At 45.0% G+C, this 27,500-nt stretch overlaps 1 protein-coding gene across 1 annotated transcript in view; it reads left to right on the forward strand.

The window, feature by feature from the left end:
• Positions 1–3,229: 3,229 nt before the first annotated feature.
• LOC139572665 (teneurin-2-like) overlaps positions 3,230–27,500 on the forward strand; it is a 29,818-nt gene continuing 5,547 nt past the window's right edge. Inside the window, exons 1-3 of the mRNA XM_071395343.1 lie at positions 3,230–3,245; positions 10,417–10,617; positions 22,066–22,309. Of these exons, the coding sequence (XP_071251444.1) occupies positions 3,230–3,245; positions 10,417–10,617; positions 22,066–22,309 (461 nt within the window). The remainder of the gene's footprint in view (positions 3,246–10,416; positions 10,618–22,065; positions 22,310–27,500) is intronic.

Genomic DNA, 27,500 nt, shown 5'->3' on the forward strand with positions numbered 1-27,500 from the left:
CTTCCCATAATTGCTTTTGGCTTTCTAGTGCCATTTCTTTCTTTTTGTAATTAAAGTGATTTAAAATATTAATAACCACCCAACACACACACACACTCACGCACACGCTCACACACACGCTCACGCACCCACAAACACACACACACACTCACGCACCAACCCACATACACACACGCTCACGCACCCACACACACACACACACGCTCACGCACACGCACACACACACGCTCACGCACCCACAAACACACACACACACACATACACGCTCACGCACACGCTCACACACACGCTCACGCACCCACAAACACACACACACACACACACACACACGCTCACTCACCAACCCACATACACACACACACACACGCACACACACACACATACACACACGCACCCCCACACACACACACGCTCGCGCACCCACAAACACACACACACACACACACACCAACCCACATACACACACACACACGCTCACACACCCACACACATACACACACACACACACTCACGCACCCACACACACACACACGCTCACGCACCCACAAACACACACACACACTCACGCACCAACCCACATACACACACACACACACGCTCACGCACCAACCCACATACACACACAGATATACATGCATGTTCACAAATGCTGTACATGTTCACACACACATACACACACTCTGATCTCTCCTTTCCCACTGTCATCAGTACCCTCATTAAACAGTAAGGGGCATATGCTAAAATCCTGAACGCTCTCTCCTGATCGATAGAACTGAGTGATCCATTTATTCTGATCAGTTGTTGTCCTGCATGTCTTTCTCCCCTCCCTTTTCTCTTTCATGTTTTATCTCCACACTGTTCTGTCCTCAGCTTAGCGGCTCTCTCCCTTTCACTCCTCCGCTCTCTTCTCTGGAGAAGTGTTTTTCCATCATTTGTGAATAGACAAGAATAGACACCCAGAGAGACTAACATACTCATCTGTCTAGAATACTGTGTTTCATGAACACACAATATCTCATTGGCAGGTGTCTCAGTGGTCTCCTCTTCTTTCATTCCCCTCCCTCTCCCTCTATTTCTCTATCCCTCTCACTATCTCCCTCACTCTCTCTCCCTATCCCTCCCTCTCCCTCTATTTCTCTATCCCTCTCACTATCTCCCTCACTCTCTCTCCCTATCCCTCCCTCTCCCTCTATTTCTCCAGCCCTCTCACTATCTCCCTCACTCTCTCTCCCTATCCCTCCCTCTCCCTCTATTTCTCTCTCCCTCTCACTATCTCCCTCACTCTATCTCCCTATCCCTCTATCTCCCTCTATTTCTCTCTCCCTCTCACTATCTCCCTCACTCTCTCTCCCTATCCCTCCCTCTCCCTCTATTTCTCTCTCCCTCTCACTACCTCCCTCACTCTCTCTCCCTATCCCTCTATCTCCCTCTATTTCTTTCCCCCTTTCCCTCTGCATCTATGTCTCTCTCACTTTATCTCCCTATATCCCTCCATATATCCCCCTCTCCATCTATCTCTTTCTCTCTCCCTATCTCTAAATGCAATTCAATTTAAGGGCTTTATTGGCATGGGAAACATATGTTAACATTGCCAAAGTGAGTGAAGTAGATAATAAACAAAAGTGAAAATAACAATACAAATTAACAGTAAACATTACACTTACAGAAGTTCTAAAAGAATAAAGACATTTCAAATGTAATATTATGTCTATATGCAGTGTTGTAACAATGTGCAAATAGTTAAAATACAAAAGGGAAAATAAATAAACATAAATATGGGTTGTATTTACAATGGTGTTTGTTCTTCTCTAGTTGCCCTTTTCTTGTGGCAACAGGTCACAAATATTGCTGCTGTGATGACACACTGTGGTATTTCAACCAGGAGATATGGGAGTTAATCAATATTGAGTTTTTTCAAAATCTTTGTGGGTCTGTGTAATCTGAGGGAAATATGTCTCTCTAATATGGTCATACATTTGGCAGGAGGTTAGGAAGTGCAGCTCAGTTTCCACCTCATTTTGAAGGCAGTGTGCACATAGCCTGTCTTCTCTTGAGAGCCAGGTCTGCCTACGGCAGCCGGGTGGCAGGCAAGCCTGGAGGAGTGGGTTCCCTCCAGGACCGAGGAGCAGACGGCGTCAGGCACAAACATCCGGTTATCTTCCCCCCCCCCCCCCCCCACCCCCCCCCAGGGTTTGGCTGGGAGCGCTGTGCTTGAGAGGATGTAGACGCAAGAGGGTATAGCCGCAGGGCGTGACAGCGCATCCAGCGATTCCCAGGAAACATTGCAGCTGCACCCTGGACGTAGGCTGGGGCCAATCCACCACCGCTCTCACCATCCATCTGTACACTCCTTGCAGCGATGATGTAACCCAGGAAGGGGATGGTGGAGCGATGGAATTCACACTTTTCCACTTTCACAAAAAGCTGATGCTCCAGGAGGCGTTGGAGAACCTGTCGGACGTGGAGCACGTGTTCTTGGGCGGAGCGGGAGAATACGAGGATGTCCAGCTTGGAGAACACGGTGGCTCCCTGGAGCGGCTCGAAAGCCGAGGAGATGAGTAATAGCGGGTAGCGGTTCTTCCCCGTGATTTTGTTGAGGTCACGGTAGTCGTTGCACGGGCGGAGGGTTTTGTCCTTTTTCTCCACAAAGAAGAAACTGCGCGGGGAAGGCAGAAGTATGGATGAACCCTGCAGATAGGGAGTTTTCAATGTAGGTCTCCTCAGCCTTGGCCTCCGGACCCGATAGAGTGTATAGTCATTCCAGGGGTGGAGTGGTGCCTGGGAGAAGGTCAATCCTGCAGGCATATGGTTTGTGCGGCGGAATCGAAGGGGTCCGGGACTTACTGAACACCTACCTGAGGTCCTGGTACACCGTGGGAATGACGGAGAGGTCCGCGGCAACTTCCAAGCCTACAGGAACATGTCCCGGTCCAGGCAGCGCTGACTTCAAATAATGGGCATGGCACAACGGGCTCCAGCCCATAATGTCAACAGCAGTCCAGTCTATGATGGGATTGTGTCGCTGGAGCCAAGAGAATCCCAATACCACAGGAACCTGAGGAGACTTAATCAGCATCAATTGGATTGTCTCGCTGTGGTTCCCTGACACTTGTAGGTTGATGGGAGTGGTATTGTGAGTGACATGGCCTGCAATAAAGTGAGCAGAAAGTAAACAAAATGTACATGATTACCCGGAGAGATGACAACTGGTTGGCATGGAAAGGATGGCATGGAAAGGTGTGCAAGTAAGGGGAGAGGAAAAGTTCTCCATAAGGCCCACCAATTGGAGAGTTCAGTGTGTTCTGGTAGTCTTTAATAGTTGATTCTAAGATTGATGTTTGATCATGTATATGTTTTTGCTGTTTGTTCTTTGTTATAGGGCCAAAAAGATTGGAGAAGTGGTTTATACATACATCTCAGTTTTTGATCGATAACTCTTCATATTGTTGTTTGTTTAGTGTTTTCCAAATTTCCCAGAATTGGTTCGAGTCTATGGATTCTTCAATTACATTGAGCTGATTTCTGACGTGCTGTTCCTTTTTTTTCCGTAGTGTATTTCTTTATTGTTTTAGTGATTCACCATAGTGAATGCGTAGGCTCAGGTTTTCTGGGTCTATGTTTGTGGTTGGATAGGTTTCTCAATTTCTTTCTTAGGTTTTTGCATTCTTCATCAAACCATGTGTCATTGTTGTTCATTTTCTTCGGTTTTCTATTTGAGATTTTTAGATTTGATAGGGAAGCAAATATACTGTTAAGATTGTCTACTGCCACGTTTACACCTTCACTATTACAGTGGAACGTTTTGTCCAGGAAGTTGTCTAAAAGGGATTGAATTTGTTGTTGCCTAATTGTTTTTTGGTAGGTTTCCACACTACTTTCCTTCCATCTATAGCATTTCTTACAATTATTCACTTCCTTTGGCTTTGATGCCTCATGATTGAGTATTGCTCTCTTCAAGTAGAGTGTGATTTTGCTGTGATCTGATAGGGGTGTCAGTGGACTGACTGTGAACGCTCTGAAAGACTCTGGGTTGAGGTCAGTAATAAAGTAGTCACAATACTACTGCCAAGAGATGAGCTGTAGATGTACCTAACGTAGGATTCCCCTCGAAGCCTACCATTGACTATTTACATACCCAGCGTGCAACAGAGCTGCAGGAGTTGTGACCCGTTTTTGTGCGTTATGTTGTCATAGTTGTGTCTAGGGGGACATATGGGGGAGGGAATGCTGTCACCTCCAGGTAGGTGTTAGTCCCCCTGTGTGCTGAGGGTGTCAGGTTCTTGTCCAGTTCTGACATTTAGGTCACCACAGACTAGTACATGTCCCTGGGCCTGGAAATTATTGATTTCCTCCTCCAGGATGGAGAAGCTGTCTTCATTAACTTTTACTTGGTACTCATCCCGGATCCGGGAGCACCCCCCACAGTAAAAAAGCTGACTAGCATAGCCTAGCATAGCGTCACAAGTAAATACAAGCATCTAAATACCATTAAATCACAAGTCCAAGACACCAGATGAAAGATACAGATCTTGTGAATCCAGCCATCATTTCTGATTTTTAGGTATAAATCACAGTTGTACATTGCAGCTGCAATCTGAAATAGCGTTGGAAGCAGCCGGAATAATTACAGAGACCGACGTCAATTACCAAAATACTCATCCTAAAACATTTCTGAAAAATACACAGCCTACAGCAATTGAAAGACAAAGATCTTGTGAATCCAGACAATATTTCAGATTTTCTAAGTGTTTTACAGCGAAAACACAATATATCGTTATATTAGCATACCACATGAGCTAACATCACACCAGCATTAAATCAAGGCAAAAGGGGCGATAACGTTATCGCCACCAAAATATATTAATTTTTTCACTAACCTTCTCAGAATTCTTCAGATGACAGTCCTGTAACATCATATTACACAATGCATATAGAGTTTGTTCGAAAATGTGCATATTTAGCATCACAAATCGTGGTTATGCAATGTAATCTGTCAAAACATGGTATGCATTCGGGCCGGCGCCATCTTGGAAAGGCACATATGTTTACGATTATTTATCGATTAGATTGACTAAAAAAATACAGGTTGGACAGCTAATGAAAGATGCATTGGTTATTAATGCAACCGCTGATTTAGATTTTTAAAATTTACGTTACTAGACATACATTGTGAGTTACAGCCAGACTAGTGCCGCAAAAAATGGCTGACAACTGCGTTTACATTTTTCCACATAAATACGGAATAAAATCATAAATAACTCTTACTTTTGGACGAGCTTCCATCAGTATCTTGGGCAATGTGTCCTTTGTCCAAAATAATCGTTGCTTTGTTGTAAAACGACCTCCTCAACTTCGGAACTAGCAGCTAACGATAGCTACACGGCACACACATGCCCAAATCCTCAAACGCAATACTAAGGAAATTCAGAAAAATAGCAATATACTCGCATAAACTGATATAAATCGGTTTCAATTAACTTCGTTATGATGTTTCTAACACCTATATCGAATTAAATCACAGACGGATATATCTTTGATCAATAACGAGAGCTTTTGAGCATGCGATTCTGATGTCCTCCCTTGCGTCCTGGCGAGCGTCGAAAAGAAGGGTCATCTCACTCCATTCCCTTTTATAAACTCTGAGAAACACCTAGAGACACCATTCCACTTCTCATTGGTTACTGACATCCAGGGGAAGGCGGGTGCAGTTCATGTCAAGCCATAGGGCACACACAGAGTTTTAAACTGATCCGAGATCAGAGACTATTTTTCAGAGCTTCGCATGTCCTGTCATGAGTTTCGCTGTAGAAAGAGTTCTGGTTCACCCACAGACATAATTCAAACGGTTTTAGAAACTAGAGATTGTTTTCTATCCAATAGTAATAATAATATGCATATTGTACGAGCAAGAATTGAGTACGAGGCAGTTTAATTTGGAAATAAATAAATAAATAATGCTAACAGCTCCCCCTATTGACAAAAGGTTTTAAAGTATGGGGATTCTAATGGGGGGATATAGGAAGCACACAGGACAACATTTTTCTCTGCTGAAATTATTTCCTTTTGAATTTCTAGCCAAATGTAAAAAGTTCCTGTTTTGATTAATTCAATAGAGTGCTCTATACCAAATTAGCATAGCTGGTAGTTTGGTGGATGGGACTACCAGCTCTCTGTAACCTAGAGGGCAACCAGTGGGTCCGTCTCCTCTATACCATGTTTCTTGTAGGATGACAATGACTGTATTTCCAAAGTCCAGGTTCCTGCTCTTTAGGCCCAAGGCAGATGACCTCAGGCCTTAGATACTCTTTCTCTCTCCCTCTCTCCCTCTCTATCTCTCTCTCTCTCTCTCTCTCTATCTCTCTCTCTCTCTCTCTCTCTCTCTCTCTCTCTCTCTCTCTCTCTCTCTCTCTCTCTCTCTCTCTCTCTCTCTCTCTCTCTCTCTCTCTCTCTCTCTCTCTCTCTCTCTCTCTCTCTCTCTCTCTCTCTCTCTCTCTCTCTCTCTCTCTCTCTCTCTCTCTCTCTCTCTCTCTCTCTCTCTCTCTATCCCCCTCTCCCGCTCTCTGTCCCTCTGTCTTTCTTGCCCTCTCCCTCGCTCTCCTCCTTCTCCTCTTTCCTTCTCATTTCATCCCTGTTGGTTATAGCTAGTGTTTACCTTGTTCTTGTTCATCCATCTATTTTCTGCTGTGTGCTCTGATTATAGTGAACTACACACACGCACAAACACACACACAGACACTCACACGCACAGACACATACACACGCACGCACGGACACACACACCACACCCATGGTGTAAACAGCAGACAGTGCAGGCCATGCGTCTCCCAGGAGTGTAGTTAGTGTGTGATACACATCGATCTCTGCTCTGGTTTCCATGATGCAACCTTTTGCCTCTTACTGGGCCTGATACTTACTCTGCTGGTCAACACAAAGAACAATCTCTCTCTCTCTCTCTCTCTAGCTCTTTATCTATACAGGGAATTTTTACTAGGATTAAATGTCAGGAATTTTGAAAAACTGAGTTTAAATGTATTTGGCTAAGGTGTATGTAATCTTCCGACTTCAACTGTATATATGTATATATGTATAAATCCCTGTCTTAGGTCAGTTAGGATCACCACTTTATTTTAAGAATGTGAAATACAGATTAATAGTAGAGAGAATGATTTATTTCAGCTTTTATTTCTTTCATCACTTTCCCAGTGGGTCAGAAGTTTACATTACACTCAATTAGTATTTGGTAGCATTGCCTTTAAATTGTTGAACTTGGGCCAAACGTTTCGGGTAGCCTTCCACAAGCTTCCCACAATAAGTTGGGTGAATTTTGGCCCATTCCTCCTGACAGAGCTGGTGTAACTGAGTCAGGTTTGTAGGCCTCCTTGCTCACACACGCTTTTTCAGTTCTGCCCACAAATGTTCTACAGGATTGAGGTCAGGGCTTTGTGATGGCCACTCCAATACCTTGACTTTGTTGTCCTTAAGCCATTTTGCTTTGGAAGTATGCTTGTTGTCTTTGACTTTGTTGTCCTTAAGCCACAACTTTGGAAGTATGCTTGGGGTCATTGTCCAAATGGAAGACCCATTTGCGACCAAGCTTTAACTTCCTGACTGATGTCTTGAGATGTTGCTTCAATATATCCACATAATTTTTCTTCCTCATGAAGCCATCTATTTTGTGAAGTGCACCAGTCCCTCCTGCAGCAAAGCACCCCCACAACATGATGCTTCACGGTTGGGATGGTGTTCTTTGGCTTGCAAGTCTCCCCCTTTTTCCTCCAAACATAACAATGGTCATTATGGCCAAACAGTTCTACTTTTGTTTCTTTAGACCAGAGGACATTTCTCCAAAAACTACGATCTTTGTCCCCATGTGCAGTTGCAAACCATAGTCTGTTTTTTTATGGCGGTTTTGGAGCAGTGGCTTCTTCATTGCTGAGCGGCCGTTCAGGTTATGTCGATATAGGACTCGTTTTACTGTGGATATAGACACTTTTGTACATGTTTCCTCCAGCATCTTCACAGGGTCCTTTGCTGTTGTTCTGGGATTGATTTGCACTTTTCGCACCAAAGTACGTTCATCTCTAGGAGACAGAACGCATCTCCTTCCTGAGCGGTATGACAGCTACGTGGTCCCATGGTGTTTATACTTGCGTACTATTGTTTGTACAGATGAATGTGGTACCTTCAGGCATTTGGAAATTGCTCCCAAGGATGAACCAGACTTGTGGAGGTCTACAATTTTTTTTCTGAGGTCTTGCATGATTTCTTTTGATTTTCCCATGATGTCAAGCAAAAAGCCACTGAGTTTGAAGGTAAGCCTTGAAATACATCCACAGGTACACCTCCAATTGACTCAAATTATGTCAATTAGCTTATCAGAAGCTTCTAAAGCCATGACATAATTTTCGGGAATTTTCCAAGCTGTTTAAAGGCACAGTCAACTTAGTGTGTGTAAACTTCTGACCCACTGGAATTGTGATACAGTGAATTATAAGTGAAACAATCTGTCTGTAAACAATTGTTGGGAAAATTACTTGTTTCATGTACAAAGTAGATGTTCTAACCGACTTGCCAAAACTATAGTTTGTTTACAAGAAATGTGTGGAGTGGTTGAAAAAGAAGTTTTAATGACTCCAACCTAAGTGTATGTAAACTTCCGACTTCAACTGTATATATATACAGTATATATATATATATCATATATATATATATAATATCTTTCTCTCTCTCTCTTCTCTTATTCTCTGTTTCTGTAGGACAGTTAGTTATTGCAGTGTATCATTGTGAGTGTGTGAGATTCAGAAGAAAATTTATGATCAATGCAATGCTGTGGTGAAAACTGAAAACCATAGAGCACAATAACAACAACAATAACAACACAAGATCAATACTGAGCAGCTTTGCTTTCATGTGGATCTCAGTGTCCTTACTGTGAGACAACTGCATTCCCACGGACAGAGAGGGAGAGAGTGAGAAAGAGAGAGAGAGAGGGTAAGGATAGAATGAGTTCTCCTATCTGTTCTTTTGTGCCTCGAGGTCTCTGGGTTCTCTTTCCGTCTATCTCTCTCCTTCGCTCTTGTACAAAAGGAGATAGAGAGAGTAGTGAGTGAGATGAAAGTAAATGGATGGTTACTTTCCAGAGAGTGTAAAGCCACAAGAGAACGTCATGTACTCTACCTTTCCTACTTACCGCATGAACTCTTCAAACGCACGCAGTCAGGAGACTTTCACTCTCTTTCCTCATATCCGTCTCTACAATACTCTTCTCTGTTCTCTCTACTTCTTGAAGGTGAAGGACAACGTGTTCTCCTGAGATTTAAAATAATAATAGCTTTATTGACAGGAGTGTTTGAAAAACAATGTCCCTGCTGCTGGCTGGCCCAAGGCTATCATTAAAAACTGGAATGAAATGATACAAAAATAACTGATTATCACAGTCATAAAGGGACAATAATAAAGTGGGTTTAATTAGTAGCCGGTAATGACTCTAGTCCTGCTGTGTCTTTGGACTCGACTAACTGACCTCATTTAACCAACGTTGTTGATAGACTGAGCTGTGAATATTACAGAATTATAATTATTCTACATCATGAGATATCTCTATATAGAAACGATTAGATTTCCTTGTCCTTGATTCCAAACCTGTGGAGAATAGACTTGTAAATCCTACTGTCTGTCCCTCTCTCTAGTGTAAAGGACCAGCCTCAATATGTCCTATCTCCTGTCCCTCTCTCTAGTGTAAAGGACCAGCCTCAATGTGTCCTATCTCCTGTCCCTCTCTCTAGTGTAAAGGACCAGCCTCAATGTGTCCTATCTCCTGTCCCTCTCTCTAGTGTAAAGGACCAGCCTCAATGTGTCCTATCTCCTGTCCTTCTCTCTAGTGTAAAGGACCAGCCTCAATGTGTCCTATCTCCTGTCCCTCTCTCTAGTGTAAAGGACCAGTCTCAATGTGTCCTATCTCCTGTCCCTCTCTCTAGTGTAAAGGACCAGCCTCAATGTGTCCAAAGACTCCTCCGTCCCATGGCTCAACTATGTAAAGCTGCTGAGATGGTGTGTGTGTGTGTGTGTGTGTGTGTGTGTGTGTGTGTGTGTGTGTGTGTGTGTGTGTGTGTGTGTGTGTGTGTGTGTGTGTGTGTGTGTGTGTGTGTGTGTGTGTGTGTGTGTGTGTGTGTGTGTGTGTGTGTGTGTGTGCTGAGGTGGACACAGCTGGGAACCAAGACAAATGTGACCTTCAGTCATGAAGACCACAAACTCATCAAACCACATTTAGTGTGTGGTGTGTGTGCCTCTTTTTAGTGTTCCTCTGTCGATCATCAGTCCATCAGTATGTCTAACCCTCTCTCCCTCCTTCCCTCATTCCCTCTCTTCCTCTTTCCCTCCTTCCCTCCTTCCCTTTCTCTTTTCTTCATCCTCCAGGTCGCACCATCCCCCCTACCTCCTCCCTCCTCCCCCCCTCTGCCCCTCCCTCTTCATCCCTATGCCCCTCCTCCTCCTCCTCCTCTCCATCATTCAGGGAGTGCCAGGTGCCCCTGCTGGAGAATAATTCCTCCCACTCCCGCCTGGAGCCCCGCCCCCACAATGACTCATACCTGCTCAGACACCAACCCCCCTCTTCCGGTAAGACAGCTGTCAATCACTTCCAACATTCCACCCTTTCATTACTTTTCTCTTTCTATCTCCCTCTCTTTCTCTCTCTCTCCCTCCCTTTCTCCCTCACTCCTTCCCTCCCTCTCTCTCCCTCACTCCTTCCCTCCCTCTCTCTATCCCTCCCTCTCTCCCTCACTCCTTCCCTCCCTCTCTCCCTTACTCCTTCCCTCTCTCTCTCACTCTCTCCCTCCCTCTCTCTCTCCCTCCCTCCCTCTCTCCCTCACTCCTTCCCTCTCTCTCACTCTCTCCCTCCCTCTCTCCCTCACTCCTTCCCTCTCTCTCTCCCTCACTCCTTCCCTCCCTCTCTCCCTCCCTCTCTCTCCCTCCCTCTCTCCCTCACTCCTTCCCTCCCTCTCTCCCTCACTCCTTCACTCCCTCGTCTCTCTCCCTCCCTCTCTCCCTCGTCTCTCTCCCTCCATTCCTGTGTGAGAGAACAAGGTTGTGTGAGAGAGAACTGTGACAGACCCAACATTAAGGAAAGCTTTGACTATGTAGAGACTCAGTGTTAATTGTTTATCTAACTTTTTTTTTAATGATCTACTTCACTTGCTTTGGCAATGTAACATATGTTTCCCATGCCAATAATGCCAGCTCCTTGAATGCCAGCCAGTAATGCCAGCTCCAATAATGCCAGCTCCTTGAATGCCAGCCAGTAATGCCAGCTCCAATAATGCCAGCTCCTTGAATGCCAGCCAGTAATGCCAGCTCCAATAATGCCAGCTACAATAATGCCAGCTCCTTGAATGCCAGCCAGTAATGCCAGCTCCAATAATGCCAGCTCCTTGAATGCCAGCCAGTAATGCCAGCTACAATAATGCCAGCTCCTTGAATGCCAGCCAGTAATGCCAGCTCCAATAATGCCAGCTCCTTGAATGCCAGCCAGTAATGCCAGCTCCAATAATGCCAGCTCCTTGAATGCCAGCCAGTAATGCCAGCTCCAATAATGCCAGCTCCTTGAATGCCAGCCAGTAATGCCAGCTCCAATAATGCCAGCTCCTTGAATGCCAGCCAGTAATGCCAGCTCCAATAATGCCAGCTCCTTGAATGCCAGCCAGTAATTCCAGCTCCAATAATGCCAGCTCCTTGAATTGAATTGAAAACAGAGTTGTGTGTGAATGGGAGAAGGTGGTAATAATGGTAAAAACGGGGACAGAACCACATGAACTGAACTGCATTGCATCTTTGTATCATTGTATCTTTGTATCTTTGTATCTTTGTATCATTGTATCATTGTATCGTTGTATCGTTGTATCTTTGTATCGTTGTATCTTTGTATCTTTGTATCTTTGTATCTTTGTATCATTGTATCATTGTATCTTTGTATCTTTGTATCATTGTATCGTTGTATCGTTGTATCATTGTATCGTTGTTTCTTTGTATTGTTGTATCTGTGTATCGTTGTATCATTGTATCTTTGTATCATTGTATCATTGTATCTTTGTATCATTGTATCATTGTATCATTGTATCATTGTATCATTGTATCTTTGTATCTTTGAATCATTGTATCATTGTATCTTTGTATCTTTGTATCATTGTATCATTGTATCATTGTATCATTGTATCTTTGTATCGTTGTATCGTTGTATCTTTGTATCATTGTATCATCATCCAAACCTTGGCAAACATGCCAATGCACACAGAGTGCATTACTCACACACACCTCGTAAAGTACACCCCTCCCCCCCAAAAACACACACACAAACACATACTCACACACACAGCAGCTCTCGACATGTTGAGTCTGGTCTTCACAACACACATCCATCCATCCTCAGCAATTACCCTCTCCATCTCATTCTCTATAGATCTACACACACACACACACACACACACACACACACACACACTCACTCTCTCTCTCTCTCACACACACACACAATGTAATCAGCCAGATATATTTAGCAAACTGACTCAGGGAAGAGGGGATAGAGAACAGTCTTAATGGAATTTGTGTTGGAATACAATCTGTATTTAATGTAGTTATGGTGTCACTGGGATGCAGTATAAATCATCATTAGAACAGACTGGGGGTCCCAGGTTCAACAGCAACCTGATTAGCTGCCTTTTAACGTGATGTAACATCACACAGCTAATGGCTGAGCTGGGACAGAGCTGGGAAACATCTGTCACTGTGGAGGAGGAGTTACCTACCTTACACTGGTGGAGAGACACATCAATCACTATGGAGGAGGAGTTACCGACCTTACACTGGTGGAGAGATACATCAATCACTATAGAGGAGGAGTTACCTACCTTACACTGGTAGAGAGACACATCAATCACTATGGAGGAGGAGTTACCGACCTTACACTGGTGGAGAGATACATCAATCACTATAGAGGAGGAGTTACATACCTTACACTGGTAGAGAGACACATCAATCACTATGGAGGAGGAGTTACCTACCTTACACTGGTAGAGAGACACATCAATCACTATGGAGGAGGAGTTACCTACCTTACACTGGTAGAGAGACACATCAATCACTATGGAGGAGGAGTTACCGACCTTACACTGGTGGAGAGATACATCAATCACTATAGAGGAGGAGTTACCTACCTTACACTGGTAGAGAGACACATCAATCACTATGGAGGAGGAGTTACCTACCTTACACTGGTAGAGAGACACATCAATCACTATGGAGGAGGAGTTACCTACCTTACACTGGTAGAGAGACACATCAATCACTATGGAGGAGGAGTTACCTACCTTACACTGGTAGAGAGACACATCAATCACTATGGAGGAGGAGTTACCTACCTTACACTGGTAGAAAGACACATCAATCACTATGGAGGAGGAGTTACCTACCTTACACTGGTAGAGAGACACATCAATCACTATGGAGGAGGAGTTACCTACCTTACACTGGTAGAGAGACACATCAATCACTATGGAGGAGGAGTTACCTACCTTACACTGGTAGAGAGACACATCAATCACTATGGAGGAGGAGTTACCTACCTTACACTGGTAGAGAGACACATCAATCACTATGGAGGAGGAGTTACCTACCTTACACTGGTAGAGAGACACATCAATCACTATGGAGGAGGAGTTACCTACCTTACACTGGTAGAGAGACACATCAATCACTATGGAGGAGGAGTTACCTACCTTACACTGGTAGAGAGACACATCAATCACTATGGAGGAGGAGTTACCTACCTTACACTGGTAGAGAGACACATCAATCACTATGGAGGAGGAGTTACCTACCTTACACTGGTAGAGAGACACATCAATCACTATGGAGGAGGAGTTACCTACCTTACACTGGTAGAGAGACACATCAATCACTATGGAGGAGTTACAGATGCATCAATCACCTCCCTGATTATATTGCTGGAGAGGAAATACACTGGGACTGACACACACACACACACACACACACACACACACACACACACACACACACACACACACACACACACACACACACACACACACACACACACAGAGAGAGAGAGAGAGAGAGAATGGATATACAGTGCATTCGGGAAAGTATTCAGACTCCTTCCCTTTTTTTCGCTCATCAATCTACACACAATACCACATAATGACAAACTGAAAAGAGGTTTTTAGAAATGTTTGCAAATTTAGTAAAAAAAATATAAATTGAAATACAGTACCAGTCAAAAGTTTGGACACATCTAATCATTCCAGGGTTTTTCTTTATTTTTACTACTTTATACATTTTTTAATAATAGTGAAGACATCAAAACTATGAAATAACACATATGGAATCATGTAGTAACCAAAAAAAGTGTTAAACAAATCCAAATCTATTTTATATTTGAGATTCTTCAAAGTAGCCACCCTTTTCGTTGATGGCAGCTTTGCAGACTCTTGGAATTCTCTCAACCAGCTTCATGAGGTAGTCACCTGGAATGGACTTCAATTAATAGGTGTGCCTTGTTAAAAGTTAATTTGTGGAAATTATTTCCTGCAAAGAAACCACTGCTAAAGGACACCAATAATAAAAATATACTTGCTTGGGCCAAGAAACACGAACAATGGACATTAGACTGGTGGAAATCTGTCCTTTGGTCTGATGAGTCAAAAATTTAGATTTTTGGTTCCAACCCCCATGTCTTTGTTAGACGCAGAGTAGATGAATGGATGATCTTTAAATGTGTGGTTCCCACCGTGAAGCATGGAGGAGGAGGTGTGATGGTGTGGGGGTGCTTTGCTGGTGACACTGTCAGTGATTTATTTAGAATTCAAGGCACACTTAACCAGCATGGCTACCACAGTATTCTGCAGCGATACATCATCCCATCTGGTTTGCGCTTAGTGGGACTATCATTTGTTTTTCAACAGGACAATTACCCAACACACCTCCAGGCTGTGTAAGGGCTATTTGACCAAGAAGGAGAGTGATGGAGTGATCTGGCCTCCAAAATCACCCAACCTCAACCCAATTGAGATGGTTTGAGATGAGTTGGACTGCAGAGTGAAGGAAAAACAGCCAACAAGTGCTTAGCATATGTGGGAACTCCTTCAAGACGATTGGAAAAGCATTCAAGGTGAAGCTGGTTGAGAGAATACCAAGAGTGTGCAAAGCTGCCATCAAGGCAAAGGGTGGCTACTTTGAAGAATCTCAAATATAAAATAGATTGATTTGTTTAACACTTTTTTGGTTACTACATGATTCCATATGTGTTATTTCATAGTTTTGATATGTTCACTATTATTCTACAATGTAGAAAACGTTAAAAATAACCCTTTGCTCTGAGACTTGAAATTGAGCTCAGGTGCATCCTGTTTCCATTGATCATCCTTGAGATGTTTCTACAAATTGATTGGACATGATTTCGAAAGGCACACACCTGTCTGGATAAGTTCCCACAGTTGACTGCAGTTGACTGTCAGAGCAAAAACCAAGCCATGAGGTCGAAAGACTTGTCTGTAGAGCTCCGTGACAGGATTGTGTCGAGGCACAGATCTGGGGAAGGGTAACAAAATATGTCTGCAGCATTGAAGGTCCCCAAGAACACAGTGTCCTCTATCATTTTTAAATGGAAGAAGTTTGGAACCACCAAGACTCTTCCTAGAGCTGGCCGCCCGGCCGAACTGAGCAATCTGGGGAGAAGGGCCTTGGTCAGGGAGCTGACCAAGAACCCGGTGGTCCCTCTGACAGAGCTCCAGTGTTCCTCTGTGGAGATAGAACCTTCCAGAAGGACAACCATCTCTGCAGCAATCCATCAATCAGGCCTTTATGGTAGGGTGGCCAGATGGAAGCCAATACTCAGTAAAAGGCACATGACAGCCCACTTGGAGTTTGCCAAAAGGCACCTAAAGGACTCTCAGACCATGAGAAACAAGATTCTCTGCCATTGTACAGTGCATTCAGAAAGTACTTGAAACCAATATTGAACTCTTTGGCCTGAAAGCCTCACGTCTGGAGGAAACTTGGCACCATCCCTATGGTGAAGCATGGTGGTGGTAGCATCATGCTGTGGGAATGTTTTTGCTCCAGAGTGCTCAGGACCTCTGACTGGGGCGAAGGTTCACCTTCCAACAGGACAACAACCCTAATCACATAGCCAGGACAACGCAGGAGTGGCTTTGGGACAAGTCTCTTAATGTCCTTGAGTGGCTCAGCCAGAGCCCGTACTTGAACCTGATCGAACATCTCTGGAGAGACCTGAAAATAGCTGTGCAGCGACACTCCTCATCCAACCTGACATAGCTTGAATACAGGTGTACCAAGCTTGTAGTGTCATACCCAAGAAGACTCAAGGCTGTAATCGCTGCTTCAAGAAAGTACTAAGTAAAGGGTCTGAATACTTATGTAAATCTGATATTTCAGTAGTTTTTTTTATACATTTGCTAACATTTCTAAAAACCTGTTTTTACTTTGTCATGATGGGGTATAGTGTGTAGATTGATGAGGGGAAAAAGTATTTAATCAATTGAGGCTAAAACGTAACAAAATGTGGAAGAGAGCTTGGGCAAGAGAGAGAGACAGACAGCATACGTACACACCAGAGGAGGCTGTTGGGAGGAGCTATAGGTTACAGGCTCAAATGGTATTTATTCCATTCCAGCCATTACAATGAGCCTGTTCTCCTATAGCTCCTCCCACCAGCCTCTGGTACACACACACACACACACACACCAGCGACCGTAGACACAAACAAGCATAAACACACAACACACAGACATACACGCTCTCCCTCACACACACACAGACACACACAGACAGACAGACAGACACACACACCCAGTGTGTGACTTCCTGGGGATTATCTCTGTTGTTAGTTTCTGCATGGCTTGGCCATTCTCATTTCCTGCTCAGCGTCCACTCTACATGACACACACACACACGCTCATGGTTACACACACACACACAAGAACACACACATGCATTTACACACTTGTATTTCTGTTTAGCAAGTGGAAATGGAAAACCAAATGTGGTTCAGGGTTTGGAATTGGGTCTGGCTCAGAGCACCTGCTCCGAACGTTCTCAGACACACATTCTCAGAGAGAGAAGATTCTCAGGCCAAATGGAGCGCGTCTGATCGCTCCTAGAAAGAGCTAGCTTTAGCGCTGTGGCTCTGCGGCCCATTCATTATGCATAAGGAGCGCTACCTATTTTTAGCGAGAGGGTCACTAGCTCCTTGCCAGGAAGGGAATACACAACTTAATTTCTCTGCTGGGATGAATGTTTAATCACTGTTGTTGTGACAAAGCAAGTGTGCAGTCGATTCTGTGGAGATTTGTGGGAGTTAACCAGTTACCTCCCTCAGAAGCTGTACATGTACAACAGAAGGATGAAAGAGAGAACTAGAGGGAGACAGAGGAAGAGAGTGAGAGAGAGAACTAGAGAGAGACAGAGGGAGAGAGCGAGAGAGAGAACTAGAGGGAGACAGAGGGAGAGAGTGAGAGAGAGAACTAGAGGGAGACAGAGGGAGAGAGCGAGAGAGAGAACTAGAGGGAGACAGAGGGAGAGAGCGAGAGAGAGAATTAGAGGGAGACAGAGGGAGAGAGTGAGAGAGAGAACTAGAGGGAGACAGAGGGAGAGAGTGAGAGAGAGAACTAGAGAGAGACAGAGGGAGAGAGCGAGAGAGAGAGAACTAGAGGGAGACAGAGGGAGAGAGAGAGAGAGAGAACTAGAGGGAGACAGAGGGAGAGAGCGAGAGAGAGAGAACTAGAGGGAGACAGAGGGAGAGAGAGAGAGAGAGAGAGACAGAGGGAGAGAGAGAGAGAGAGAGAACTAGAGGGAGACAGAGGGAGAGAGCGAGAGAGAGAGAACTAGAGAGAGACAGAGGGAGAGAGCGAGAGAGAGAGAACTAGAGGGAGACAGAGGGAGAGAGAGAGAGAGAGAGAGAGAGAGAGAGAGAGAGAGAGAGAGAGAGAGAGAAAACTAGAGGGAGACAGAGGGAGAGAGCGAGAGAGAGAGAACTAGAGGGAGACAGAGGGAGAGAGAGAGAGAGAGAGAGAGAACTAGAGAGAGACAGAGGGAGAGAGAGAGAGAGAGAAAACTAGAGGGAGACAGAGGGAGAGAGCGAGAGAGAGAGAACTAGAGAGAGACAGAGGGAGAGAGCGAGAGAGAGAGAACTAGAGGGAGACAGAGGGAGAGAGAGAGAGAGAGAGAACTAGAGAGAGACAGAGGGAGAGAGCGAGAGAGAGAGAACTAGAGGGAGACAGAGGGAGAGAGAGAGAGAGAGAGAACTAGAGAGAGACAGAGGGAGAGAGAGAGAGAGAGAGAACTAGAGGGAGACAGAGGGAGAGAGAGAGAACTAGAGAGAGACAGAGGGAGAGAGCGAGAGAGAGAGAACTAGAGGGAGACAGAGGGAGAGAGCGAGAGAGAGAACTAGAGGGAGACAGAGGGAGAGAGCGAGAGAGAGAACTAGAGGGAGACAGAGGGAGAGAGCGAGAGAGAGAGAACTAGAGGGAGACAGAGGGAGAGAGCGAGAGAGAGAACTAGAGAGAGAGACAGAGGGAGAGAGCGAGAGAGAGAACTAGAGGGAGACAGAGGGAGAGAGCGAGAGAGAGAGAACTAGAGGGAGACAGAGGGAGAGAGCGAGAGAGAGAACTAGAGAGAGACAGAGGGAGAGAGCGAGAGAGAGAGAACTAGAGGGAGACAGAGGGAGAGAGCGAGAGAGAGAACTAGAGGGAGACAGAGGGAGAGAGCGAGAGAGAGAACTCCACTGAGTTGAGCCCTATGCTGAATTATTTTAAACTGCTGAACTAGAGCTTTTAGCTTTCACCCCCCCCCCCCCCCCCAACTGACACACACACACACCCCGCCAGGCGACTCATTGTGTTGAACCAGAGAAAATGTCAATAAACAGTGTACCCTTCCAGAGCCTGGAAAACAAACGGCTTCCTATGGTTATTACTGCCATGGGCCTAACACACACACTGACACACACACACACACCGAAACACACGTACACAGACAAAGACACTTTGTCACACACACACACACACGTACAATGCGAAGTTAATGTGCCATGAAGAGCCCCTGCCTCATTCTGCTGGTGTCTGCATATGTACCCCAGCCTAATGCTTTGGTGTAGCTCTCCAGCAGGCTAACAGGCTAGCATCGCTGTATAAATAATGCTTTGGTGTAGCTCTCCAGCAGGCTAACAGGCTAGCATCGCTGTATAAATAATGCTTTGGTGTAGCTCTCCAGCAGGCTAACAGGCTAGCATCGCTGTATAAATAATACTTTGGTGTAGCTCTCCAGCAGGCTAACAGGCTAGCATCGCTGTATAAATAATGCTTTGGTGTAGCTCTCCAGCAGGCTAACAGGCTAGCATCACTGTATAAATAATGCTTTGGTGTAGCTCTCCAGCAGGCTAACAGGCTAGCATCGCTGTATAAATAATGCTTTGGTGTAGCTCTCCAGCAGGCTAACAGGCTGGCATCGCTGTATAAATAATGCTTTGGTGTAGCTCTCCAGCAGGCTAACAGGCTAGCATCGCTGTATAAATAATGCTTTGGTGTAGCTCTCTAGCAGGCTAACAGGCTAGCATCGCTGTATAAATAATACTTTGGTCTAGCACTCTAGCAGGCTAACAGGCTAGCATCGCTGTATAAATAATGCTTTGGTGTAGTTCTCTAGCAGGCTAACAGGCTAGCATCGCTGTATAAATAATACTTTGGTGTAGCTCTCTAGCAGGCTAACAGGCTAGCATCGTTGTATAAATAACAGTTAATGCGTTGGTGTAGCACTCTAGCAGACTAACAGGCTAGCATCACTGTATAAATATTTTTTGGGTGTAGCTCTCTAGCAGACTAACAGGCTAGCATCGCTGTATAAACAATGCTTTGGTGTAGCTCTCCAGCAGGCTAACAGGCTAGCATCGCTGTATAAATAATGCTTTGGTGTAGCTCTCCAGCAGGCTAACAGGCTAGCATCGCTGTATAAATAATGCTTTGGTGTAGCTCTCCAGCAGACTAACAGGCTAGCATCGCCGTAGAATACGGCCCAGTACATCACTGGGGCCAAGCTTCCTGCCATCCAGGACCTACATAGCAGGCGGTGTCAGAGGAAGGCCCTAAAAATTGTCAAAGACTCCAGCCACCCTAGTCATAGACTGTTCTCTCTGCTACCGCACAACAAGCGGTGTCCACAGGTGTAGATCTTACCGTGAAATGCTTACTTAAATGCCCTTAACCAACAATGCAGAGTAAGAAAATATTTGCTAAATTAACTGAAGTAAAAAAAAGTAACACAATAAAATAACAATAACGAGGCTATATATAGGGGGTACCGGTACCGAGTCAATGTGCGGGGGTACGGGTTAGTCGTGGTAATTGAGGTCATATGCACATAAGGGACTATGCATAGATAATAAACAGCGACTAGCAGCAATGTAAAAAAGTGGGTCAATGCAAATAGTCTGGGTAGCCATTTGATTAACTGTTTAGCAGTCTTATGGCTTGGGGGTAGAAGCTGTTGACAAGCCTTTTGGACATAACAAAGGTACCGCTTGCCGTGTGGTAGCAGAGAGGAACTCAACCACACCAAACCACAACCATCAGGACACTGCCTACTTGGAAACTTGAACTCAGAAACCACAAGCTTGCTTTCAAAAACTGGAATTTCTTCTGCTATTGAAAGTGCCATATATAATTCAGTAGAATTTGAATGAATATTTGTTTTTGAAATATTAATCAAAGGAAAGGGAGCTTTGAAAAATGCAATGCATTTTTATGGGTAGATTTGAGAGGGAAAGGCAGTGTGGTTTGCGAATGTAAATACAATATTTTATACAGATGTCGTGTGTGTGTCTGTTTGAAATGTAAATAGTAGCATATATCACAAGTTCACAGCTATTAACATCGACTGACCGATGCAGGGGTGTAGAAAGAGATAGAAAAGGACAGATGAAAAGGGATACGAGTAGATGAAATGGAGGGATGAGACGGGAGGAGGAAAAAAATACAATGTTTTGGAAATTATATGCATGACTATGAAACCCCATCTTCCTCCACGTGTGTGTGTGTGTGTGTGTGTGTGTGTGTGTGTGTGTGTGTGTGTGTGTGTGTGTGTGTGTGTGTGTGTGTGTGTGTGTGTGTGTGTGTGTGTGTGTGTGTGTGTGTGTGTGTGTGTGTGTGTGTGTGTGTGTGTGTGTGTGTGTGTGTGTGTGTGTGTGTGTGTGTGCGCGCCTGTCTGCCCTCTCAGGAGAGTCTTTGTGTATAGATAGATGTGAAGTGTCTGTTTATGTGTAGAGAGGCTAGGTCTCTCCTCCCTTCCATCCATCCCTCCCTTTATAAACATCTGTCCATTCCCCTCTCTCAGAGCCACCAAAATCTGTCCATTCCTCCTCTCTCCTCTCGTCTCCTCTCCTCTCCTCTTCACACACACGCACGCACGCACGCACGCACGCACGCACGCACGCACGCATGCACGCACACACACACACACACACACACACACACACACACACACACACACGCACACACACACACACACACACACATGCACATACACACACACCGAACCTTTGAGTTGGCAGACAGAGAGTAAGATAATGTAAATAAAGGAGAGTATTGCCAGTCTTCAGAAGTGTACAGCAGGGAGATATTAAGCATGGTGTGTTAGTCCTGCAGTTCAGATGACTAGAACCATGCCGGTATTCTGATATTTCATAGCAAAAACAGGTCCTTTTCAGAACCCAGGGATATTCATTCTCGTTCAGCTGAAACGTCCATTTCATTCCAATTTTTGTTTTACCAAGGCACATCATTTGTACCCAGAAAGTTCAAATAATGTAATGACTTTTTAATCGTTGTATTTTTGTTTGAGTGAAGGAAGGAGAGCATCTAGACCAGTAAAATAACCTGTTACTGGTGTTTCTTTCTATCACTACTTCTCTTCTCTCTCTTGTCATTCCTGTTTTCTTTCTGAATAACCATCTTGTTTTTTTCTCTCCCTCTCTCTGTCCAGGAGCTCCTAACCACCTCGGTGGGTCCACCCTGCGACCCCCCCTGCCTCCCCCTCACAACCACCAGACCCTTTCCCACCACCACCACCACTCCTCAGCCAACAGCCTGAACAGGAACACCCTGAGAGGGGGTAGGAACCCCATCCACGCCCCCCCTCCGGTACCAGGGGATGGGCCCACCTCACCAGAGTCTGTACAGCTACAGGACAGCTGGGTACTGAATAGTAACGTCCCACTGGAAACCAGGTGAGAAACTAGTCCCAGTTAAACACACTGAATACACACTGCAGACCAGTTGAGAAACTAGTCCCAGTTAAACACACTGAATACACACAGCAGACCAGTTGAGAAACTAGTCCCAGTTAAACACACTGAATACACACTGCAGACCAGGTGAGAAACTAGTCCCAGTTAAACACACTGAATACACACTGCAGACCAGTTGAGAAACTACTCCCAGTTAAACACACTGAATACACACTGCAGACCAGTTGAGAAACTAGTCCCAGTTAAACACACTGAATACACACTGCAGACCAGGTGAGAAACTAGTCCCAGTTAAACACACTGAATACACACTACAGACCAGTTGAGAAACTAGTCCCAGTTAAACACACTGAATACACACTGCAGACCAGTTGAGAAACTAGTCCCATTTATTTAAAAAAAGAACTTGTAGACATTGAAAACACACTGAGAAACTAGTACCCATTCCTACAAACTCTCCACACACCGAATACACACTACACGCCAGGTGAGACTAGTGACACAATACTTAAATGCACTTAGAACCAGGTGAGACCAGTACCAGAGTGTATTAAATCTCTAGTTCATACTGGTACATACCAGTACATGTTGACTAGTGTGAACTCTGCGTGTAACACATCCGGTGTCAGGATAAATAAAAAGCCAGGTCTGCTAACTTTCTTTAATTACGGCAAACAATGAATGGCAAATGCAATTTTCGTATATACGGGTTCGCTGTATCACCGCGCAGGGTTAACAGGGAACTGGCAAGAAGTACGTAAACAGCTGTTCTTATACCGTGATGACGTAGTTTCAACGCGTCTGTTGGCCTATCACAGTAGAGGCGGGGCGTGGTTTAGACTTTGCCCCGCCTTTGCTGGCCCTCGGATTTGTCCAAGCCCCTTGGCGCGTTCCTTTTGTCCACATCTGGTTGCTGGGTAGATTAGATCCGTCTTGTGTCTGTCGATTCTACACTGAAACAGTTCCTAATATGGTATTGTCCAGTATTCTAAACTCCTGGTTGGTCTAGAGAGATGCACCCCTCCCCTCTCCAGACTGTCCACAGCTTTTATGGCCTGTGTTGGTCAGTCCTTATACCTACACACACACCCCCCTCTGTATTGTTTGTGTGTGTGTGTGTAACAAAACAATATTCCTCTTCAACCAATATGCTAACAGCCTATAGTGCATAAACATAAATCCTAACACTAGCTGAGACCAGAAGCACTGTATCGCCTACCACATACAGTGCTGTCCCTTAGTGTGAACCGAAGCTGGAGAGAGAAAAGTAGTTCCCTTTATTAACTTCAGCTTATCATGCTGAACACAAAGACTGCTGTGGTTCAATTACAATATGTACAATACTTTGGTGTGTTAGCACTGGGAATACTAAGTACACACACACACACACACACACACACACACACACACACACACACACACACACACACACACTCACACTCACACTCACACTCACACTCACACTCACACTCACACTCACACACTCACACACTCACACTCACACTCACACACACACACACACACACACACACACACACACACACACACACACACTCACACTCACACTCACACTCACACTCACACTCACACACACTCACACAAAGAGCCTCAGAGGAAGGCATACTGCAGCTCACCGCTCACACACCCGTCTCCTCCGGTCTTGCTTGCAGAGACAAAGAGCTGCCCCTCCCCTCTTCTCTGTTCTCTGCTGTAGTTGTGTTTCTCCTCTCTAACCCTGATCCCAGATCAGATCCCCAGAGAACGAGCACCATGCGGTATTGATGTCTGATCAGCACTAATTCACTAGGACAGGTCCCAGGCCTGTGGTAGAGCTGGTTGATGCTGTAACATGCACAGCAAGGAAATGCCAATAAGTGGAGCAGTAACACACACACACACACACACACACACACACACACACACACACACACACACACACACACACACACACACACACACACACACACACACACACACACACACACACACACACACACACACACACACATACCAGTGGAGGCTGGTGACTTGAAAAATTGAGAAGGATGGGAAACCCAAAGTATAGGCGCGGAACGCACGGAGACGTGAAAGTGTGTTTCAAAAATCGTCTTGATGATTTAACCTAAAGGATTTAATAAAGACATATATAGTACAATATTATGGGGAATGAGAGGGCTACTTACACAGTGTTGGGAAGGGATCACAGCAGTGACTGAATGAGAGGGCTACTTACACAGTGTTGGGAAGGGATCACAGCAGTGACTGAATGAGAGGGCTACTTACACAGTGTTGGGAAGGGATCACAGCAGTGACTGAATGAGAGGGCTACTTACACAGTGTTGGGAAGGGATCACAGCAGTGACTGAATGAGAGGGCTACTTACACAGTGTTGGGAAGGGATCACAGCAGTGACTGAATGAGAGGGCTACTTACACAGTGTTGGGAAGGGATCACAGCAGTGACTGAATGAGAGGGCTACTTACACAGTGTTGGGAAGGGATCACAGCAGTGACTGAATGAGAGGGCTACTTACACAGTGTTGGGAAGGGATCACAGCAGTGACTGAATGAGAGGGCTACTTACACAGTGTTGGGAAGGGATCACAGCAGTGACTGAATGAGAGGGCTACTTACACAGTGTTGGGAAGGGATCACAGCAGTGACTGAATGAGAGGGCTACTTACACAGTGTTGGGAAGGGATCACAGCAGTGACTGAATGAGAGGGCTACTTACACAGTGTTGGGAAGGGATCACAGCAGTGACTGAATGAGAGGGCTACTTACACAGTGTTGGGAAGGGATCACAGCAGTGACTGAATGAGAGGGCTACTTACACAGTGTTGGGAAGGGATCACAGCAGTGACTGAATGAGAGGGCTACTTACACAGTGTTGGGAAGGGATCACAGCAGTGACTGAATGAGAGGGCTACTTACACAGTGTTGGGAAGGGATCACAGCAGTGACTGAATGAGAGGGCTACTTACACAGTGTTGGGAAGGGATCACAGCAGTGACTGAATGAGAGGGCTACTTACACAGTGTTGGGAAGGGATCACAGCAGTGACTGAATGAGAGGGCTACTTACACAGTGTTGGGAAGGGATCACAGCAGTGACTGAATGAGAGGGCTACTTACACAGTGTTGGGAAGGGATCACAGCAGTGACTGAATGAGAGGGCTACTTACACAGTGTTGGGAAGGGATCACAGCAGTGACTGAATGAGAGGGCTACTTACACAGTGTTGGGAAGGGATCACAGCAGTGACTGAATGAGAGGGCTACTTACACAGTGTTGGGAAGGGATCACAGCAGTGATTGAATGAGAGGGCTACTTACACAGTGTTGGGAAGGGATCACAGCAGTGATTGAATGAGAGGGCTACTTACACAATGTTGGGAAGGGATCACAGCAGTGACTGAATGAGAGGGCTACTTACACAGTGTTGGGAAGGGATCACAGCAGTGACTGAATGAGGGTATGAGGCATGAGTTGAGGTGTTCAGAGGCTTGACCAGTGGGAAGACAAAACAATAACACAACACACTACACAGTTAGACAAATAACTAGTTAGTTAGTCCAAGCAAGGAGTAAAATCACTGATGTGTAATAATGTGATTGTGTAGGTGATTGACTCTACATACAGTAATGTGAGAGAAAATGGACAGGTCTCCTCAGAGAGCTTGGAAACATTCAATGTGCCAGTGGATGAGCGGGCACATGAGACGTGGCTTCAGTTCGTGTCAGGAGAGAGTTGGCGATGTTAGTGGAGTGGAGTAGTCATCACCTCTTAATCAGGGAACAGGAGGGGACTTGGCTGTAAATACAAATAGCAGATACATTCCATTACAGCTGTGCCATCGTAGGTTTGAACAACGCGTTTCTTCATAATGTAAAACACAGACGTCTCAGCCACGTGAAACATCAAAGTAGCCCAAGAAACGTTCCTGAATAATGCACTGATCATCCATATACCGGACCATGTCTGACAGCTGCAAGCAGATTGGTGGCACAACAGGTCCCAGAGTAGGGGCGCAATTTGTACTCCCTGGGGCCTGGAGTTTTTCCTTATCTGTTAAACTAACCAGGAAAGAACTCTGGGCCCTATAATGATATAGTGATTAATAATTTGTAAAAATGTTTTATAAGGGCTGTGATGGGACCAGTCTTTCCTAAGCAGGTCACATGGTTTTTAAAAACTCCTGGCCCTGCGGGGGGGGGGGGGGGGGGGCTACCTTATATTTGGTCATATGATTTATATTTAGACCAGATTAGGAGGGGGATTTCCTCTACCCAGCCACATAGACAACAACTGATAGACAATTGAACTCACAGGGCTGAGCTTGCTTTATGCATGTTTGCATCATGCAGGCCTATGCAACTGCAGGCCTTATAAAACATGTACTCACAGCTGTCATCACTATTATGTTGATTGATTCATTCCAGTTAATCATTTTGCATTGAAAAGTATAGGCAGCCTAGCCAGCCCCATTTTCAATGTAATCCAAATTTGATCACATTCACATTTTCTCCTGGCACACAAATGGACTATAAATACAAAATGTTACCAATGAGTTTACCCTGACCAAAAGGACAGGCTGTATGCATCTGCTCTTATTAGTAGCCTACAGTTGATCAGACTGAAAAAGAGTCTCGTTTTCATCCCATACAGCATGTCAGATCTCTAATGTTTAGGTGTGGTCTAGGCTGCTGCAACATTTGTGTAATGAGTCGTGTCCTTTATTAAAAAACAATTATTTCAGGCCCAAAAAACACAGTGGTGTTGATAAGCTGCTTGAGAACATCCCTGTTTCGTCTTACGTTCTGGTTCTGTTCAGTTTGAATATGATGACCTTGGACAGGATACATGCGTTTTTCCCAGAAGCTTGAATCTGATGTGAGCAATTACATGCTCCTTGCTTTTGTTTTGCCATTTAGCTGAACGATCGATGTTCTCCAGGTCACTGTACCCACTTTTCCACCAAGGCTCAGACTTTCCAAATAGCAGGCAAGGCTTGATGAAAGGCTCCCTGTTAAACCAACTATACTTTTAATAACAGGTGGTATTGAATGCCCTCCCCTTCTCATCCTTCTTCATGAAACTGATCTCAGGCAGAGGTCGACCTTCGGTTTTAATTCACACCTTTTCTGTGTACCCCAGAAAGGGGTTCTTCAAC

Source organism: Salvelinus alpinus, chromosome 4 (assembly GCF_045679555.1).
Source record: "Salvelinus alpinus chromosome 4, SLU_Salpinus.1, whole genome shotgun sequence".
Taxonomy (NCBI): domain Eukaryota; kingdom Metazoa; phylum Chordata; class Actinopteri; order Salmoniformes; family Salmonidae; genus Salvelinus; species Salvelinus alpinus.